This window comes from Marmota monax, unplaced genomic scaffold (genome assembly GCF_021218885.2).
Source record: "Marmota monax isolate L192 unplaced genomic scaffold, Marmota_monax_Labrador192_F-V1.1 WCK01_AAM20220418_F8-fsc00014, whole genome shotgun sequence".
NCBI classification, from domain to species: Eukaryota; Metazoa; Chordata; class Mammalia; order Rodentia; family Sciuridae; genus Marmota; species Marmota monax.
The window spans coordinates 32,746,548-32,764,675 of record NW_026695222.1 but is presented as its reverse complement, the minus strand read 5'-3'; the positions used below and the strand labels follow the sequence as shown (position 1 = coordinate 32,764,675).

The 18,128-nt window shown below is 63.4% G+C and overlaps 1 protein-coding gene across 1 annotated transcript in view; it reads right to left on the bottom strand.

The window, feature by feature from the left end:
* Positions 1-18,128, bottom strand: part of Prex1 (phosphatidylinositol-3,4,5-trisphosphate dependent Rac exchange factor 1) — a 136,552-nt gene that overhangs the window by 42,868 nt on the left and 75,556 nt on the right. The window contains exons 6-10 of the mRNA XM_046432975.2: positions 11,005-11,166; positions 7,917-8,050; positions 4,913-5,031; positions 3,936-4,085; positions 2,069-2,216 (exon numbers count right to left, since the gene is read on the bottom strand). Of these exons, the coding sequence (XP_046288931.1) occupies positions 2,069-2,216; positions 3,936-4,085; positions 4,913-5,031; positions 7,917-8,050; positions 11,005-11,166 (713 nt within the window). The remainder of the gene's footprint in view (positions 1-2,068; positions 2,217-3,935; positions 4,086-4,912; positions 5,032-7,916; positions 8,051-11,004; positions 11,167-18,128) is intronic.

The window sequence follows — 18,128 nt, the reverse complement described above, 5'->3', positions numbered from 1 at the left end:
CCTCTGGCCTCTGTGATGAGGCTCATCCTCACCCCAGGCCCTGCTGTGCCTCCGCCGTGCCTTCTCAGCACCTAGAATAAAATTAGAGCCTGACCCAGGCCCTGCTGATCCAGCCCCTCTGGTTCCTGTGGCAACCCTGGTCTCCCACCCTGTGGCCACCCGCAGCCTCCTGCCTCCCGGCTGGCCCCCCTCCACCCTCAGAACTCCCACCTGCTGTTCCCTCGGCTGCTCCAGGTCTTCTGGCGGGTGCTGGTCACTCGGACCTTGTTGAAACAGCACCCCGAGAGGCCCGTGCACCCCCTGAACCAGCCCCACTCCCTCCCTGCCTTGCAGCTCCTGGCAGAATCGATTCCAGAAAGACCCCTTCACTTCATCCGTCCTGCGGCCTGCGTCTGGCTACTCTCTAGACAGGTGTCTCCCTGAGGGCAGGCATTCCCAGGGTCCTGTCCCCAGCTGGCCCAGGGGAGGGGCTGGGTCAAAGGGAGCAAAAGATGGTTGAACCTGATGGTTTCAACTAACCTGAGCGTGGCGGAAGGCATGGGCCTCCCGGGGGCCTCCACAGTGACACACAGGTTTTGCACCTAGGTCACTTTTATGTATAGCCACCTCACAGGTGTCACCTGCCTCCTCCAGCAACCCTGAGGGCCATTTTATTCTCTTTGATCACGGACTGAAATTCAGCAAGGTTAAGAGGCTTGTCCAATGTCACGCAGCAAGAGAGTGAGGGAAACGAGACCTGAACCCACGTGTGACTCAGAGCCCAGCCCTTGAAGGCCGAAAAGCCAAACCAGACACATTTTGGATTCACAGATAAAAATGAGCAAACATGGCAGAGCAGGAGACGGGGCAGAGCACGCCAAGTCACCAGCCCACGTGCTGGGCATCCCTGGGCCTTCTCCTCGCCCTTAAAGTGGGGACAGCAGCAGTGACCCGCCTCTGTCAGTGCTGGGCAGCAGAGGCAGGGCTGGACAAGCCGTCTCTGTGGCCACTGACTCCGTCCACGGGAGGGGACCAGCTCATGCAGAGCTCGGGAGCTGGCCCCGTGGGAAAGAGGCCTCAGCGGGGCAGGTGCAGAGGGCGCTGCGCGGGAGGCAGGTTTCTTAGACGGTCTCCCTCGGGGCTTGTGGCCTCCTGGGCCCCATGGCTAAAAAGCAGGCTGTGAACCTGGCCCTGGTTCAAAGGGGCAGGAGAAGCGATCCCCTAATCCTTCCTGAGGAGGAGCCCCTGTGACACTCTCATCAGACGGGCTCCCGGCTCCGGCTTGGCAGGAGGCAGGAAGGTTCTCTGACCAGAGGCCGGAAGCAGCCCCTCCCAGAAAGGAGCCAGCATCCTTTCAGCCAGGATTAGGGATTAGCTGGTGGAGACCGGCCAGGCCCCTCGGCTGCCTCCCAGGCCCCAACTCTCCTCTCCACAGACACCCCAGGGAGAGCAGAACCCCAGCTGCTGACCCGGAGGGCACCAGCAGCCCAAGCCCAATCCCCGCCAGCCCTGAAGGTTGCCTGCTGGGTTCGGACCCCAAGCTCGGCCCTGGGCCCCACCCACTCCAGGCTGGGCCCCACCCCTCTAGGCTGGGCCCAAGTGGACACCGAGTGTCTGCAGGCATTTTAACCTTAGCACAGCTAAAACCAGGCTCGCTCGGCCTGACTTGCTCCCACTTCCCATCTCCTCTTCCCCCGGCTGCGGGTACCCACCGCCTCGCCCCTTCCTCCCACATGCAGGGCTCCCGTGAGACTTCCCTCCTCAAGTCCAGGTTCATGTCCAGCCCAGGTCGACACCGCCTTCTACCAGAAGCCTCGAAAAGTGAGCTCCACCCGCCTCCCACCCTCCTCCCCTTCTGCTCGGCCACCCCAGGCGCCAGCGGGAGGCGGGAGCGCAGCAGCGGGCCGCCACTCCACAGCATGCAGTGCGCTGCCAGCCATGGCGTGACAAGGACCTCACGGTGGGTTGAAAACCCGCCTGGGACCCCAGCCTCTTGACTCTGAGGTGGCTCCACAGGAATAGGGGTCCTGGGGGCTCTGCCCAGGAGGGCGCGGGGAGGGGTGTGGGAGTCGGCCGGGCGCGCACTCACTTGCCCAGGAAGCACTTGGGCACGGTGCTCAGCTTCCGGCGCCGGTCCTTGATGAGGTTCACCTTCTTGCTCATCATGAGGTGGTACAGCTTCTCCCCCTTCTCCGCGATCATGACGTAGGCGTCGCGCTCCATGCCCAGCTTCAGGCCTGCACGGGGACAGAGCCGGGCAGCCCGCAGCTCCGAAAACTGCCCCACCAGCCCCACCGCGACCGCCCCAGGGCAGCCATGAGCACTTCCTGCCGGCCACCGGGGCCCCAGACACCGCCACGCAGCCCTCACAGGCTCCACGTCACACGGCAGGTCCAGCCCTCACCCCGGAGCCAGCTCCACAGCCACGTCCCCCCAGCCCCAGGTGCGGTTCCAACTGCAGAGGCTGTCAGGGAGCCCGGAGCCTCTGCACTCCAGCCTGGGCTGCGAGCTGGCCGACCCTCCAAACTGACCTTCCTCCCTGCACACCGTCCAGTCTGGACAGCAGCAAGGGCAAGCAATAATGGCACACGCCTTCACAGTGGGACGACACGCCATGGGTCCCTCACAAGAACCTGGAACCATGACAGGAACCAGGACTGTCCCCAGGTCACACTGAGGCCCAAGGAAGTTAGGTTCTCAGTCCGACAGCCCAACAAGAAAGGGCGGGACCAGGATTTTGATCCAGGAAGTGGGCTCCAGACCTGGCTCCTGACGACAGCACCAGCCTGTGCACCAGCCCAATTCCAATGACGAGGGCCCCTTGGGCCCCACCCTACCCATGACCATGGACCCCCAGTGCCGGCCACAGCACCCCCCCCCAGGCCTGCCACAGCCACCCTGGTCAGTTTCAGAGGTCACATCGTGGCCCAACAAGGGCCAAGCCCTGTGGTTCACTGGGTCTTTAATGTTTTGATGCAAACTCAACGTTGGAAATACCTCCCGATGGTCCAGGTGTCTCCTGGAGAAGAGGTGCCCACAGCAGTGGCCATGTTGCCCCCTCCCCAGAGGTGACAGTGACCAGTGCCTGGCTGCAGGTGGAGGGCAGTGGAGCCTGAACCTGGCGCCACGCGGAACGCAGACCCGAGGGCCTTCCTTGCCCATCGACTAACACTGGAGAGTGGGATGCAGGGGTCAGGGTTGGGCCAGTCAGACTCTGAGCCGGGGCAAGTGGAGGGCCCCTGGCTGCTCCTGGGTCCAGGGGAAGACCAGCTGGGCAGAGAGTCAAGGGACAGCTGTCCACCTCGCCACGGCAACAGCAGGAAACAGGCGGGGACAGAGGCCGGCCCCTACTCTGCACACCTGGCATTGGGGGGTCTGGGACCACGTGTCGGACTCCCCAGGTCCTCAAGTGCAAGGTCTCACACAGCAGGGTCACAGCCCTGCCCAGGAACGACTGCCTTCCACAGAGGAGGACACAGGGGCCTGGGAAGCTGAAGCCTTTCGCCAGACACGGGGCCCCTTCCCAGCCCGGGGGGCCTCTGCCCACAGCTCAGCACCCCCTAGTTCAGAGCACACACCCCACACCCCATCACTGCCAGCCCTGGGGTCCCTTCTGTGACCTGACCTGCCTCGGAGTCCCTGTGCCCAGGGGGTTCCCGACCACGCTCAAGGGAGAGGGCCTCTCCCAGACCCTCATCCAGCGGACACCAACAAGAAAGCACAGGCACAGTGAGCGGCAGGGGAGGGGCGTCCTGGGGGGACGGGGCAGCCCCATCACCTCCACCCCAGGCTCCAAGTCCCTGCACAGTCCCATGGCTCCCGCCAGCTCCTGCGTCTCGGAGCGCGGAGCTTTCTGGAGAGGACCCTTGGCCCCTCCTCGGCCACTCTGGCCTGCAGAGCCCTGCGCGGCCCAGGCACCTGGAGCCCAGAGCCGCCAGGAGGGCCCCCGCACTCACTCTCGCGCTGCTCCCGCTCGCGGATGATGGCGTCCAGCCACTTCTGCTTCTCCTCGGCCGTCTTGGCCATGCACACGAACCACTTGTTCTTGGCGGTGTTGTGGATCTTCCAGCCGTTGGTGACCGTATAGCCGTTGCTGTGGTAGTCGGCTGGCAGGGACAGGTGGCAGAGTGGGTCATGTGACTCCGGACGTCCCAATAGGGCCAGGTGGGGACTGTTCTTCACTCCCGCACAGAGGGTCAGGGGCAGGACCCAGAGCTGGACATTCGCCTTTGGAACAACCCCTTCCTGGCTGCTCTCTGGGGGCAAGGAAGACCTTCCTCAAAGACCCCTCAGCTCCTCAATGACACGGGACCTCTTGTAGGCGCGCAGACGGAGTGGCAGGGGACACCTGTCAGGAGCCCAGGGGACCTGCCAGCCTCTCCCTTTGCCACTTGGGGACTAGTACAGCCCCAAGGCCAAGGGCAGGGCCTTGAGGTGAACCAGGACACTCCTGCAGTGCACACCACCCAGCCACGGAAGGCAACGTGTGCCGAGAGCCGCGGCAGGGGCAGCAGGACCCTCCGCAGGCAGTGGCACAACCTGTGGCTAGACAGCTGTGGCACTGCGCATGACCGAGTACGTCCAGAGCCTCTTCAACAGGCACATCCACCTAGTGAGCTCGAGAGCACCGGGATTTTACTTAAAATGCTCAGTAAGGAAGTCACAGTGGGGGAAATATGTTTAAACAGCAAAGAAACGGTCATCACAGAGTCCAGCTGAGGCCCCTCCTGGGCCGGCAGCGCCCTGCGGGAAGGACGAAGGACGGGGCGCTGCCTTCTCTCGGTGGACGCCTCACGCCCCGGGGGTCACTCGGGTACCTGCCCACCAGGCACTGTCTGTAGGCAGGTTACACATCACAGTAAAAGGGAAAACTTCAATGCCACAGAGTCGTCTGGGCAGGAGGGACGGGCCCGGCTGAGCGCGGCAGGCCTACCTGTCCCGTCTTCCACGTTCTCCACCTCCATGACCTCGGTGTTGATTCGGCCCCTGAAGATGTACAGGGAGCCATTCATGGATTTGGTCCTCTTGGTGGACTTCTTGCTCCCAGTGACCCTGAAAAAGTTGGGAAACCAGTGTCTCCTGAGGGAGAGAGCAACACAGAAGGACACGCGGGACAGAGCGGGGTCCGGCGAGGATGGTCGGCCGGTGGGCGGTGCCTTAGGCCAGCCATCGTCCCCCATCACAGTTTTCTCATCAGAGAAGCAGGCTTAGAGCCTTGCTGACGTCCCAGGGCACTTCCCAGATAATAGGAGACGGCGTGAGAGGCCAGCGAGAAGCGACAGAAACCCAATCTCCTTGACCAGCAAGTGGGAGGAGGCCCACGGGGCTCCCAACAAGCACTTCCTGAAAAAAGGCCAGAATGGAGGAGAGCTTGGGGTAGGCGATCACCTACCCACCCGCCCGCCACCCGCCCACCCATCCATCCATCCACCTACCGATCCATCCATCTACCCACCCACCCACCATCCACCTACCATCCCCTATCCACCCACCATCCACCCACCTATCAGTTCATCCATCCACCCACCCACCCATCATCCATCCATTCACCTACCAACCCTTCCACCCATCCACCCTCCCACTCATCTAACCACCTATCAGTTCATCCATCCACCCACCCATCCACCCACCCTCCCATCTATCCACCCATCATCCATCTGTCCACCCACCTACCTACCCGCCAGTCCATCCATCTACCTACCCGCCAGTCCATCCATCCATCCATCCATCCATCCATCAACCCACCCATCTTACCCACCCACCATCTTCCTAGCAGTCCGTCCGCCCACCCACCACTCATTCATTCACTCGGGTCAATTCCGCTGCTCAGTGTCTCAATCCTGCTGCAATCTGACAGTTGGTGTCCCTCCAAATTCCTATGCTGAGCCCTGAGCGCTGAAGCTACGGTATTAGGAGGTGGGGCCGTTGGACGGTCTCGGGATGGAGGCAGGGCTCTCGTGACTGGGATCAGTGACTGTAAAAGAGGCCTCACCCCTTTGTGGGACAGCTGCCTCGGCCGTCCACCCTCCGAGGACACAAGAAGGCCCCATGTGGGTGGCAGACAGCAAGCCCTGTGGGGCAGACCTGGTGCTCTGCACAAGCCTCCCCAGCCCTGACCCGTTTCTGTCTCTGCCTCCAGTGTGCACTCACCACCCGCTGCTCACTCACACCCTCCACCCAGCACTCTGACCAGACGAGGTCGCAGCCAGAAGAGAAGGATGGCTGGTGAGCAGGTGCAGAGGGAGAGGACTCAGAGCCTGGCTGGAGCTCCAGGGCGCTTCCTTCCCGCCCTCAGGCTCAGACAGACACACGGCTCCTGGGTCTCAAGCTGCTGCTCTCAGGGCAGGAAACCCCTAGGTCCTCGGGCCACGAGCTGCAGGCCTGGCCCTCAGGGATTCCTGAGGGTGACTGGTGTGTGTGGGGTGTGTGTGGGGGGGGTGTGTGTGGGGTGTGTGTGTGGGGGGGTGTGAGGTGGGTGTGTGTGTGTGGGGGGGTGTGAGGTGGGTGTGTGTGGCAGGTGTGTGAGGTGGGTGTGTGAGGTGGGTGTGTGCACATGCACCCAAATGGGACGCCCTCCGGGTCTACGTCTCTAGAGAACCTGCTGCAAGTGTCGGTGTCACCTACAGGGATGTGCACACCCAAGAGAGGACACACATTCCACTCCACGCCCCAGCCACAGGCCACGCACACCGTGTACACCTGCACTGTGCACGCGTTGCTCACCGACCCTGTGAAACGAGGCCAGCGGTGGGCAGTGACGGACTCTCCATGCTCCTGACCGCGACACACTAAGCAGACAGCTGGCATGGAGCCGTGAGCCCTCCGGGCCGCATTTCCCCCTGGGCAATTCACAGGGTGGGCTTTTAAAAGCCTCCTGCTTTTTTGGGGTGGTGGGTGCTGATCACTGAGCCCCAGCCCAGCCCTTTTTATATTTTATTTAGAGGCAGGACCTCCCGAGCTGCTCAGGGCCTCGCTGAGTTCTGAGGATGGTCTGAACGTGCGACTGTCCCCTTTGCCCCGCCCTCGGAGCTCCCTGCTCTTCCTGGAGCCCAGGCGGGAGGGGACGCACAGCACAGTGTTTGTGAGAGGTGGTGTGCATGCTCGGGGCTGGGGTGAACAGGTGGGAGGAGGGTGGGTAGCTGGAGGCCTGGGGGTGGCTGGATGGAGCGGGTGGGAAACGGCTGCTTCAGGCGCTTCCTGTGGCCACACCAGTGGGGTGGGGCTCCCCTCACCACTGCCCAATCCCCAGGCCCCTGGGGTTCCACTCTCTACTCCCCATCAGAGGCGGCCTCACTGCCTGATGCCAGGCTCTCGGCAGGCAGGTGTGCACAGCCCTCCAACCTCAGGGAAGCAGCCAGGTGCCTGCTGACTTTGGTCCCTGCGGGGACTCGTGGGACACTGCCTGTCTGGGACGTGGGTGGGGGAGGTCTCCGACACAGTGCTCTGAGCTCCTTCAGAATTAGAGGCTCAACCAGGCCCAGGGGAGCACACCTGTAACCCCAGCGGCTCGGGAGGCTGAGGTAGGAGAATCACAAGTTCAAGGCCAGCCTCTGCAACTTATCGAGGCCCCAAGCAACTCAGCGAGACGCTGTCTCTAAATAAAATATAAAAACTGAGGGGTGCTGAGGGCGACCTGCACCCCAAGTTTTCAAACCGACTTACTGTTTTATGTATGTGTATGTATATATGTGCACATGTATATGTATATATATAGTTATAATTAAATATCGCACTACATTTGTGACTACGTTGTTAAATAAAGGCACTACTTAAATTCATTTTATAATAGCGTATGTGGCGCTCACTATGGATTTAGAACAAACCCCTCAAGTCATGGAAGAAGTCCAAGACATCACCTCAGGGAAGCAGCAGGTTGGCCCTGCCCCGCCTCCTGGCCCACGGGGGCAGCCAAGGCGCCAGCCTCCCCAGCAAGTCACCTGGACTTCCGCTTGCAGTAGACCAGGAGGTTGTCGAACAGGAAGAAGGCCCTTTCCTGGATGTTACCCGCAGAGATTTTCAACAAAGTCCCCTGCAGGAGGAGCTGGGTGCAGATGTCCGTGAGGTTAGAGCCCTGGGAGAGAAAGGGAAGGCAGAGGATGAACAGGCCAATCCAGGAAAGCAGCGGGCACAGACTTCCCTTCCCGCCTCCCCCTGCACCCCAAAGGAGCCTACTGCACCCCACAGCAGATGGACACCAGCACACTCTGGTGGGAGCTTCCACCTGCGGGCGAGCAGCACAGCCTGGAGGGGGCTGGGAGACTGAGGGAGCTCAGTGCTCGAGGGGGCCCACTGGGGTGCTGGGCTGGGCCGCCTGTCCACCGACAGCTCGTCCTTCTCCCCACAGGAGTGCCACCTGCATAAGCATATGCCACTGTATGCCCAGCACCCACAACTCCCCAGTACACAGTAGGTGCTCAATAAGGGCTTGCAGAGCAGATGAACACGGCATGGACACCACCAGGCCCAGGGTGGTGCGGGCAGTCACTCCAGCCACAGCTGTGTGTGGGGACGGGCATGGACGCTGGACCCTGCCAGCCCTCCCTGCTGAGTGACGGGAGTGTGAAGCTTCCTGCACATCGGGAGGCCCAGGTGGCATGGCTGGGGACGGTGTCAGGGTGGGGGGGAGCAAGCTGGCCTTGGACAGGCTGAGGGAGGGACGGGCGGGCGCAGCTGGGAGGAGTCCTAAGCGGGACCTCGGGGCTTGTGGAGCCCCGAGAAGAGCGGCCAGAGCAGAGAGCACGGGGCCTGCAGGCAGGTAGGTCTCTGATGGCCCCCAGGAGGGGGGTGCCTACTGCAGACTCAGAGCTGCCGTGGAGCCGTCCTCACCAACAGGAAGGGCCCAGGCTCCGTCAACGGCCGTGGCCAGCACAGCGCAGCCAGCGGCCTCCTCCTTGCCCTGCCCTGCCCCACTCACCCTGCTGGGTCCCTTCCAGGCTCCAGAGGGCCTGGTACCTGGCCCACACAGAGCCCCCGGGTCACGCAGCCCTGGACCTGCCCCTGTGGCCAAGGCCACCTCGGGGGCCTGAGAGAAGAACGCTCGGCTCAGGAAGCTGCCTCGCGGCCTGGCCAAGGGCATCAGCAAAGCGCCCTCCTGGCCGGGTGCCCCCCGCCAGCCCTGCAGGCCCCCTGGGAGGCTGAGCCCAGGCACAGCTGCTCCTAAGGGTCCCACACGCAGGTGGGGCCAAGCGCCAAGGTGCCCACCCGTCAGGGCAACACCCATCCCAGAGGCCTCCCCACAACACACAGCCCCAACCGAGCTGCACCGCCACGTTTGGTGATGACCAAGCCAGACGTCAAAGGCCCAGGCGGAGGCCAGCGTGGCCCGTGGTGAAGTGGGGACGAGCATGAACAGCTGTCCCCACCCTTCACCGGCCTTGTCCTGCGCCCTGGTTCCCTCCTCCCCATCCCAAGCTGGCCAGCTGACTGCCCCCTGCCCGGGGCGTCCAGGGCCAGCAAGGACGCTTCCCTCTCACTGAGAACACGTGTGTCCCCTGGGTCACCGTGAGCCTCCTGCGAAGGTCCCTCCCCGGGGCCTGCATCTGGGGGCCCTTCTGCAGGGGTGGCCAGGGGCAGCAGCCCCAGGCCAAGCTCGGGAGGCGCTCACCCAGGAAGGGGCCCCACGCACCAGCCCCACACCCAGCCAAGCCAGGGCACGCGCTCTGAGGGCACCCAGCCCAGCCCCGGCCACCCGCAAGGGAGACCCCTGCTGCCCAGGGCCTCCAGAGGAGGAAGCCAGGTGGGGAGCCCCGGGCGGGGCCTGCCGCTCCTCCCAGGGACCACCACCCGCTTCCACTTCCTCACCGGTCAGGACTAGGGATTGGGGACTGGGGACAGGCAGCTGGTTTTAATGAGGCCAGTCTCACGACTAAAAGGGGCAGCGGCTCAGGAAGGGGCCAGTGAGCCAGCGCTGATGGCCAACCTGAGCAGCAGCAGGTCGGCGGCAGGGAGCAGGCGGAGGGAGGCATCGTGGGCAGGGAGGGCGGAGGGTCAGTCACTGAAGGGCCAGAGAGCCAAATGCAGGAGACCCGCAGGACACCCAGGTCCCAAGGGCACGGCCAGGGGGTGAAGCCATCAGAGCCCGGCCTGTCCATGTGGCACTCACAGGGACGCTGCCCAGGCGCGTCTGGACACCCGGCAGGCCACCTGCAAAGCTGTCCCAGGCCTGGGGTGCCCACTGCCACCCCGACTCCAGGAGCTGGGACCTGGGCCCTCGGCTAGCGCCACCCCAGCAGCCTTGGCCGCGTGGTCACCCAAACAGCAGCGGGCGGCCTCCACCCTCCAGAGCTCAAGCAGCTGGGTCAGATCTCGGCCGAACCCCAAACCCCAGCTGCAAGGGAGTCTGGGAAAGGGGCTCTGTCCTCCACCCTCCCTGGCAGGAGCCCCGCAGAAGGAGGGCAGGGCCACGCAGGTGCCAGGGCAGAACCCGCTGCCCCGAACACGGCCGACCCCCGCCGTGCCGCAGCGCCGGCTGACCCAGGGCGGGAAGGAACACTAGAGCCCTCAGGCAGCAAGAGCCACCAGCCGGGGACCCCAGGGCCTGCAGACCCAGAAGGCCTCGCCCAGTGACCTGCGCCTGACCCACACTCGACTGGGCTGACCACGTCCCCCACAGCCTCCGGGAACTTCCCATCACGCGAGGAAGGCCGGGTGGAGATCCTGGGAACCACGGGCCAGCACCACGGAGCACCGCCACACGGCAGCTGAAGACGAGGCTCTGGAGTCACCAGCAGGAAGTGGCCAGCCAGAGCCCTGTCCTGCAGTGGACCCTGGCTCCAGGCCCACAGGTAAGTGGGGAGCTGGGGGCTGCGCAGGATCAGAGGCTCACTGACACCCAGCGTCACCAGTTTCTCAAGAGAAACTTCTGATCTGAATTACTTGGATTTAATTGGGGAAAAGCTAAGCAGTTTTCTTACAAACATTATGTGAGAGAAGCAGAACACGGGGCCCCGCCTGCCCCGGGCTCCAGTTCACCCTGCAGCTGTGCCCACCCGGCCCCTCCAGGCAGGACCCTGCCACCGCACGCACCTCCCAGCCCTCGATGTGGGACTGCAGCTGCTCCAGGGCTTCCAGCTTCTCCATCTGCCGCTTGGTCTCGTTGATGTTGGAGCAAACGGTCTTCATGGCCTGCAGGGCGCTCTGTACCGCCGGGTGGTCGGGGTGCTTGCCCGGGGTCCTCTTGGCCAGCTCCTGGGCAGGGCAGAGGCAGGAGGAGACGTCAGTGGGGGCCTAGCGGGGCCGGCGTGACCTGGGCTGGTGATGTCACTCGTGCACTCCTAGAAAGGCCTCCCAAGCATCTCCTCGATGGCAGGCAGAGAGCTAGGGTCTGAGATGAACCTCCTCCCTGGTGGACGGCACATCCTAGTGGAGCAGTCACGGACAGAACCCAGCTCCAAGCAGGGACACACAAGACCAAGCAGACCAGGGTTGGGGCAGGTTACTTCAAACAGGGAGGTCGGGGGGACCCTCGAGGAGCTCACATCCGAGCAGCCACGGGCTGAAGTGAGGGGGACCTGTGATAATATGAGGGAGGAGTGTCAGGGCAGAGGGACCAGCACGTGCAAGGGACCTGGGGCAGGGGCACGAGTGGTATAAAACAGGCACAGCGATGAGCCAGTGCCTCTGGAGGAGGACAGACAGACGCAGAGACAGGAGAAGGGCAAGTCACGGAGGTGGCCACGGATCCTGCCCTAGCCCCAGTTTTCTTAGTGAAACGGGCATAAAACATGTCTTGGGGCTGGGGATGCAGCTCGGTGGCACAGGGTTTGCCCAGCATGCACGAGGCCCTGGGTTCTATCCCCAGCACCGCAAGATACCCCTAGCCTAGGGGACTCGAGATGGGCGTGTGAGGCTCACCCCAGCCACCCGCCCCTTCTGTCAGCTCAGTCCCCACCTCAGGCACAGGCTGGGACGCGCGGGACGCCAGGCCAGTCTGGATCACAGGCGGGGCACTGCTGGGCATGGTGGGGGACTCAGGGGCAGGGACGTGCCAGGCCTCAGATATGGGGCAAGAGCTTCAGGCCCCTCCCCCTGCCAGCCCGCCCGCCCGCCCTCTGGACGGCACCAGCACAGGAAGTTCCCTTCAGCAAGTGCCCAGACGCGTGCCCAGCCTGTCCACCGGCCCCTCTGTCTCTGGAAGGCCAGGAGCCATCCCTGCAGACCAGCTCTCTCGGGCCAGCTCTGCCCTGCTTCTGGGGGAGCCCCTGGAAGCTGGGGCCAGCCACGGCCCTCCTGAGCCTCGGTTTCCCCGTTGCACACCAGCAACAAGGGACGCTGGCGATGACAGTGGCGAAGGCTTCACCCGGGGCTCGAGGCAGGTCCTGCTGTGGCCTCCCCGAGCCGCTGCAGAGCGCAGGCCCAGCAAGAGGACAGGGCCTCCGAGGAGAAAGACGGGGGGTGTGGACTGGGACATTGGCAGGCGAATAGATGCCGAAAGCATTGTGCGCATACAGCAAGTGCTCAACACATGCAGCTCTCAGCACCCCTGGTGTCTGTAAGGAGACCTGCACCATGAGCCCGTGTCGCCCGACAGGGCTGCCGCTGAGCATCCTGCCGAACACCCACTGCAAAGCCCCGGCCACTTGCCACCCCTGGGCCGCCCAGAAATGAGCCCTGCTTCCCTGAGGACCGGCCCCTTCCCCAGGCCCAGACGCCTGTGCCCAGGACCCCGGGGTCCACTGAGCTCCGCCCAGGCCCAGGGCTGTGTCCGTGGGAGGGGAGGCGGAGGCGCCCACAGGGGAGCACGCAAACTCCTGCCGCCCAGCCGACCCTCACGTCGACCCCGCCAGGTGGGCCTGCTGTTACCCTCAGCTGTCAGACGCAAGAACAGAGGCACAGAGAGGTCGGGTCAGTTGTCCAAGGTCACACAGCAGATCATGAGCCCAACCAGTCTGGCCCCAGAGTTGGCATTTTGAGTCCCTATGCTGTTTATGACCTTTTAAACGGTTTCCTAGAAATGCCTTCCTCTCAAATCAATGCCTGCCTCACGGCACGGAGGGCGACTAGCACCTGTTGACACAAGTAATGAATCATTTATGTGGTTGGTGGGGGGGGGGGCGGCAGGACACGGGGAGGGGGAGGGATGTGCCAGGGGTGCAGGGTGCAGGGGAGGGGGGAGGGACGTGCTGGGGGTACAGGGGGGGAGGGACGTGCGGGGGTGCATGGGGGGAGGGACTGGGGGGGCGCAGAGGAGGGACGTGCCGGGGCGCAGGGCCTCTGAGGACAGGCCTGGCAGTGGAGCTGGACTCTGCGGGAAAGCGCTCGGAAGGGGAGGACTTGGAGCAGAGGCCACGAGGCCGCAGCGCAGGGAAGGAGGGAGGTGGACGATGAAGTCGGACGAGCCTCGGAGGCCAGGGGCACCCAGTTCCATCCAGGAGCATGGGGAGGTGACAGGGCTACAGGGCTGTGACTGAGGCCACACCATCCACCTGTCCCCTTCAGGGACCCTCTGGTGGCTGAGAGGACACAGGTGCAGAGTGCACAGAGGGCAGGAGACAGTCAACGGCCACGGCAGGTGTCCGGCAGGAGACAGAGGTGGCCTGGGAGGGAGCCCCTCTGCCCAAGGCCCTGTGGAGCCCACAGCCCGCTGCAGGTACGTCCACGATCAGGCACACCAGAAGGCCAGGACCTGGTGGTCATCACTGGTCACCTGTCCATGTCCCCAGAGCCACCCCATCACACGTCTGCAGATGAGCAGCTCTGAGCGTCTGGACGTGAGGCCCAAGAGGTCGGCCAGCTCCGGGTGAGTGGGGGTGGGCTGCAGGACGGTGGCAGCCACTGCCACCACGCCCATCCCAGACCCCAGAAGGGGACGCTGCAGTGACCCTCCGCCGACGGGCCCCCTCCAGGAGCCAACACCAGCTGTTAGTAAAAATGAGAAAAACGCCACTTCCCCTTTCTGTGTGGCTGCCCCCGCCTCTGCTCCTGCCTCCGGTCAGCACTGGGCTGGGGGAGAAACCAAGCAAGACGTGGCCAGGCCCGAGGCTGGCCAGAGCTGTGGGGGACGCCGGCTGTGTGGCCTCCATTCGCAGGGGAGCGCATCCGTGCCTCGGCTTTGCACGTGCCACTTCCTCCCCCACACTCCTCCCTTTTCAAGCTCGTGAGAGGCACACGGTGCCGTAGATGGACAGTCCCGGAGAACTGGGATCCAGAACGAGACCTTACGTGTGGAGTCGGTTAGAGAGAACCGTCTTCCAACAAAGAGTGCCAAGACACTAGACACCAGGGCCAGCCGGCACCTGCCCACACCACACCCAACAGCCTACTCAAACGCAGCCCAAGCCTCAGCACAGCAGCTGGAAGGAGAGTCTGTGCGGAATACACAGGAGTAGATCTGTGTGACCTCAGGTTTGGCAAAGTGTCCTCAGACAGGACGTCGAATACAACTAAAAAAGTGTCACCTAGACTTCATCAAAATTAAAGACTTGAGTGCTTCCAAGGGTATTGTCAAGAAGGCGGGAAGACAGCCTCTAGGGGGCAAGAGAACGACGCACATTACGAGCCTGAGAGGGTCTGGCGTCCAGCATATGTAAAGAGCATCTGCAACTGAACCAAAAACACAAATAATGCTACTTACAAATTGAACAAGCTTTTCTCCACAGAAGACATACAAACGGACACCGAGCAGATGAAAAGGAGCCCAGGGTCACTCATCCCTGGAGAAATGCAAAGCGAAGCCACGTGAGATCCCCTTTCACGCCCACTAGAACAGACACAACCAGGAGAGGAGCAGTCACAGGGCAGGAAACAGGCGCGGGGCCTCCGACCCTGCTGGGGGACCGAAAGGGCAGCGGCTCCCAAGTTCTTTTATTGATTATTTACGTGATTTGGGGGACAGCGGCTCACTGTGTTGCCCAGGCTGGTCTCAAACTCGTGGACTTGTGTCTCCCACCTCTGCCCCCTGAGTGGCTAGAACGCGGGCATGTGTCGCCACGCCCAGCTGCAGATGGAGAAGGACAGTTCCAAAGGGACACCTGGATCCATCTCCACCTGAAGCCATCCATCCGTGTGTTTTCCAGCTGGGGAAGGCCGTGCGTTTTTACACGGCCATTCTGAAGCATGTCTGCGTGTGCGTGTGCACACCTACACGTTCAGCCTGCGGAGCTCGTTTTTCCGTCTCTGGGACTGAGGCAGCCCTGACTGCTGCTGCCAGTGTCCAGGTGGGCGGACACAAAACACAGGAATCTCCAAGGCTCGCGGGAACTGGAACTAAACCAACAAAGGTCTAACAGGCAGAAGCAGGGAGGTGAGGAAGCTCCTGCCAGTTCAAAACCAAGGGAGCTGGAAGTCAAGTTCAGAGACGGCGGGCTCCACGTCCCAGCTGCAGCGCTGTGTGCACTCAGGGGCGGCCAAGGAGGGCCAAGGGGAGGGGACCGAGAAGGGCTCACTGAGCGCTTGCCCGTGACCCCGAGGTCCCAGCTGCTGTGTGCTCAGGGATCCGTCCTCACACCAAGGGGAGCTTTGTCACAGAAAGTGGCGTCTCCGGGAGCAGTGAGCTCCCTGTGGCTGGAGCAGTCCCCTCGCCTGGGCTCAGACGGCACCTCACAGCCTGGACCTCAAGGCCAGGGTCGAGGCTGGGCTCTGGGGAGGGGACGGTGGCTCCAGCTGGGGACCTCACACAGGGACCTGCCTGGTGAAGCCATCTGCACATCTGTGAAATGGGACAACTGTCCCCTCCAAAGTCCTCTCCAGGGGAAGGAGGAACGTAAACAACAGGGACACAACAGTGACCAGCACCGCCATCGTCTCCATAGTAACAGGCGCTCACACTTGGTATTACCTCTGTGCAGCATAACTGAAGTCACCATGGTCATCGTAACTACAAGCATCTACTGAGCACCTTCTGCATACCCACCACGGTTCACAGTTAACTTCATCAAGTTGTTTCCTCTTGGAACCCCCAGTGGGGAGGGCCATCGTGTCCCCACCGACATGCGAGGAGTCTGAGGCACACACAGTAAAGGCTCCTGGCCAGGCCACAGGCAGACGGCAGGATGTGGACGCTGACACATCCACGGTCCCTCCAGAACTCCGACGGCAGGGAGGGGACACGCACCATCGGGCTCTGAGGACAGGAAGGCCCGGTGGGCCCAGGGGGCTCAGAAGACCCAGGCAGCAGGGGCACCGGCTGCAGGGGTCTGCAGGGAAGCGGGTGACCTTTCAGCATCCGCCACCCCCCGGGGCGGCTTCCTGGCACCCAGCGAGGGCTTCCTGGAGGAGAGGATGTGGGCAGAGGAGCTCCCGCGGCTCCCGCCCGGCGCCCCCACGGGCACGCTCCCCACTGGGCACAGCAGCCCCACATGCCCCACGCGTGGCCCCCACTGCATCAAGGCCACAGCGCCATCGGGACAGGGCCTCCAGCTCCAGGCCAAATGTCCTGGCAGCCAACCCGGCCCTGGGAGCTCGGCCACCTGCTGAGCCAGGCCCAGGGGCAGGGGAACCAAAGGGCCCAGAGGAAGCGTGACCAGCCAGGGGCTGGGGGCGGTGTCCCTGCTGCTCCTGCCTAGGCCTCCTGCAGGCGGGGTCCTGGTGAGGCCGAGGCCGGCTCTTGTCCCGGGGACTCAGGAGGCCACCTGAAAAAGCCGTCCAAGGAAACAGCCCAGGGAGGCCGAAAGCTGGCCTGGCGGCCTGAGAGCCGCGGGAGCAGCTGGCTGGCCGCAGGCTGCCCGGGTCTGGGCTCCCTGCCACCCTGTATGTTTCATTCTGTTTTTTTATTTTTTCCTCCGTTTCGCCCCCAGTGCTGAACCAGGGCGGCTCTATCACTGAACCACGTCCCCTTTGCTTTGAGACAGGGCCTCACTCAGCTGCTGAGGCTGGCCTCAAACTTGGGGTCCTCCTGCCTCAGCCTCCGAGTCGCGGGGATCACAGGCCTGCGCCTCCGGGCCCAGCATCTCCACTCCTTTTTGAATCAGCAAGTTGACATTTGGTTTTCCAAGTCTGTTTTTTTCAAGGTCATAAAACAATTAAGTTCTCAGCCGCTGGCAGCAGAAGCACAGGACAGACCCGCGAAGACGAAGCTGGGTTTGTCCCTGGAAGATGTGACAATGGCCGCTATTCCCTGTGACTTGAGGCTGGTGGGGGCTCAAAAGGGGACTCGGATGGGAAAGACACACTGTCCCCTCCACAGAGGGGTGTCACCCGGTGTCTGGGCCATTTGGAGTAACACCTGGGGACGCCAAGGCCATCTCTGGGAGGGCCGGCTGCCTCTGCCCAGGGTCCACCCTCCAAGCTCAGGAAGGCTGACACTCTCCAGAACTCACAGTCTGGGTCCCCTCCTGCCATCCCCAGGACAGCAGGCACAGATGCCGAGGTGCTGGTGTCCCCTCCACACGCCCCTTACAAAAAGGAAAAACGGAAAAGACACAAGAACCAAGAGCCGTCGGGGCCAGGGGGACCCCGAAGCCGACCGGCTCCTGGGCAGGGGACACGCACGTGTTTCTGCTGTGACTCCTGTGGCCTGGGCCGCAGGTCCAAGACGCTGCAGCCTTGGGGGCCGGTGGCCAGTGGCAGAGGAGAAGCCACCTGTGGGTCCTCCCACCGGGACAGCAGGAGGCAGGAGAGGCCCGGGTGGAGCAGGCCCTGCTGGCCCTGGGCGGCCTCTACCTGCCCTCCGCTGGTGGTGCCAAGGGGACGCTGCCCTCGGTCGGCCACGGCCCTCGCCCTCCACACCCGGTCGCTGCCGGCAGGGGCGGGTGTGGCCCTGGCCTGAAGCCCCATGACCCAGCTGCAGCGCTCAGGGCTCTGCCTCCAGCTGCCCAGGGAGCCCGGGACACTCCGTCACGGTCATGGCCTGCTCCCGTCCCCGCCGGTGGAGCCAGGTCTCAGGAGGAATCGGGGACACTGCACGGGGGGCGGTGGCTGGGGGGTGTGAGTTCTGGTTCAGTGGGAGAAACGGGCCGCTCAGCCAGACCAGACTGGGCCAAAGGAGGGGGGCAAGGAAGAGGCCCTCACAGCCACGAGGGGTGGGGACAAGCCCCCGCACCGCACGCCAGCCGGGGGTCACTGTCGGAGCCTGCAAGGTCTGAACTCGTGGTGCTCGCGGACGAAGCCCCGAAACCTACGAGGCGGAGAGCGCAGACGGTCGCGGTGGGAAAACCCGGGTCCAGAGAAACCCGGGCAGGACGACCCTGGCACGGGGACAGTGGCCGCGGCCC